This window comes from Mya arenaria, chromosome 7, assembly GCF_026914265.1.
Source record: "Mya arenaria isolate MELC-2E11 chromosome 7, ASM2691426v1".
NCBI lineage: Eukaryota > Metazoa > Mollusca > Bivalvia > Myida > Myidae > Mya > Mya arenaria.
The window spans coordinates 52,682,771-52,683,295 of NC_069128.1; the positions used below are offsets into that span (position 1 = coordinate 52,682,771).

Here is a 525-nt window from a genome sequence, read left to right on the forward strand (position 1 = left end):
TTACATGGAGTCACGTTGCATTATCTGGTGTTGATCTCTTCTCATTGCTAGCATGGAGTCACGTTGCACTCTCTGCTGTTGATCTCTTCTCATTGCTAGCATGGAGTCACGTTGCACTCTCTGGTGTTGATCTCTTCTCATTGCTAGCATGGAGTCACGTTGCCCTCTCTGGTGTTGATCACTTCTCATTGCTAGCATGGAGTCACGTTGCATTATCTGGTGTTGATCTCTTCTCGTTGCTAGCATGGAGTCACGTTGCCCTCTCTGGTGTTGATCTCTTCTCATTGCTAGCATGGAGACACGTTGCACTCTCTGGTGTTGATCTCTTCTCATTGCTAGCATGGAGTCACGTTGCATTATCTGGTGTTGATCTCTTCTCGTTGCTAGCATGGAGTCACGTTGCACCCTCTGGTGTTGATCTCTTCTCATTGCTAGCATGGAGACACGTTGCACTCTCTGGTGTTGATCTCTTCTCATTGCTAGCATGGAGTCACGTTGCACTCTCTGGTGTTGATCTCCTCTCAT

The 525-nt window shown here is 47.6% G+C and overlaps 1 protein-coding gene across 1 annotated transcript; it reads right to left on the bottom strand.

Moving 5' to 3' along the window:
• On the bottom strand, positions 1 to 525 carry LOC128241240 (S-antigen protein-like). Its single transcript, XM_052958187.1, has one exon. The coding sequence runs from the start codon at positions 523 to 525 to the stop codon at positions 1 to 3; it is 525 nt and encodes a 174-aa protein (XP_052814147.1).

Bases quoted from the DNA above. Each gene is read 5' to 3' on its own strand.
- LOC128241240 (XM_052958187.1), bottom strand. From the start codon at position 525: ATGAGAGGAGATCAACACCAGAGAGTGCAACGTGACTCCATGCTAGCA.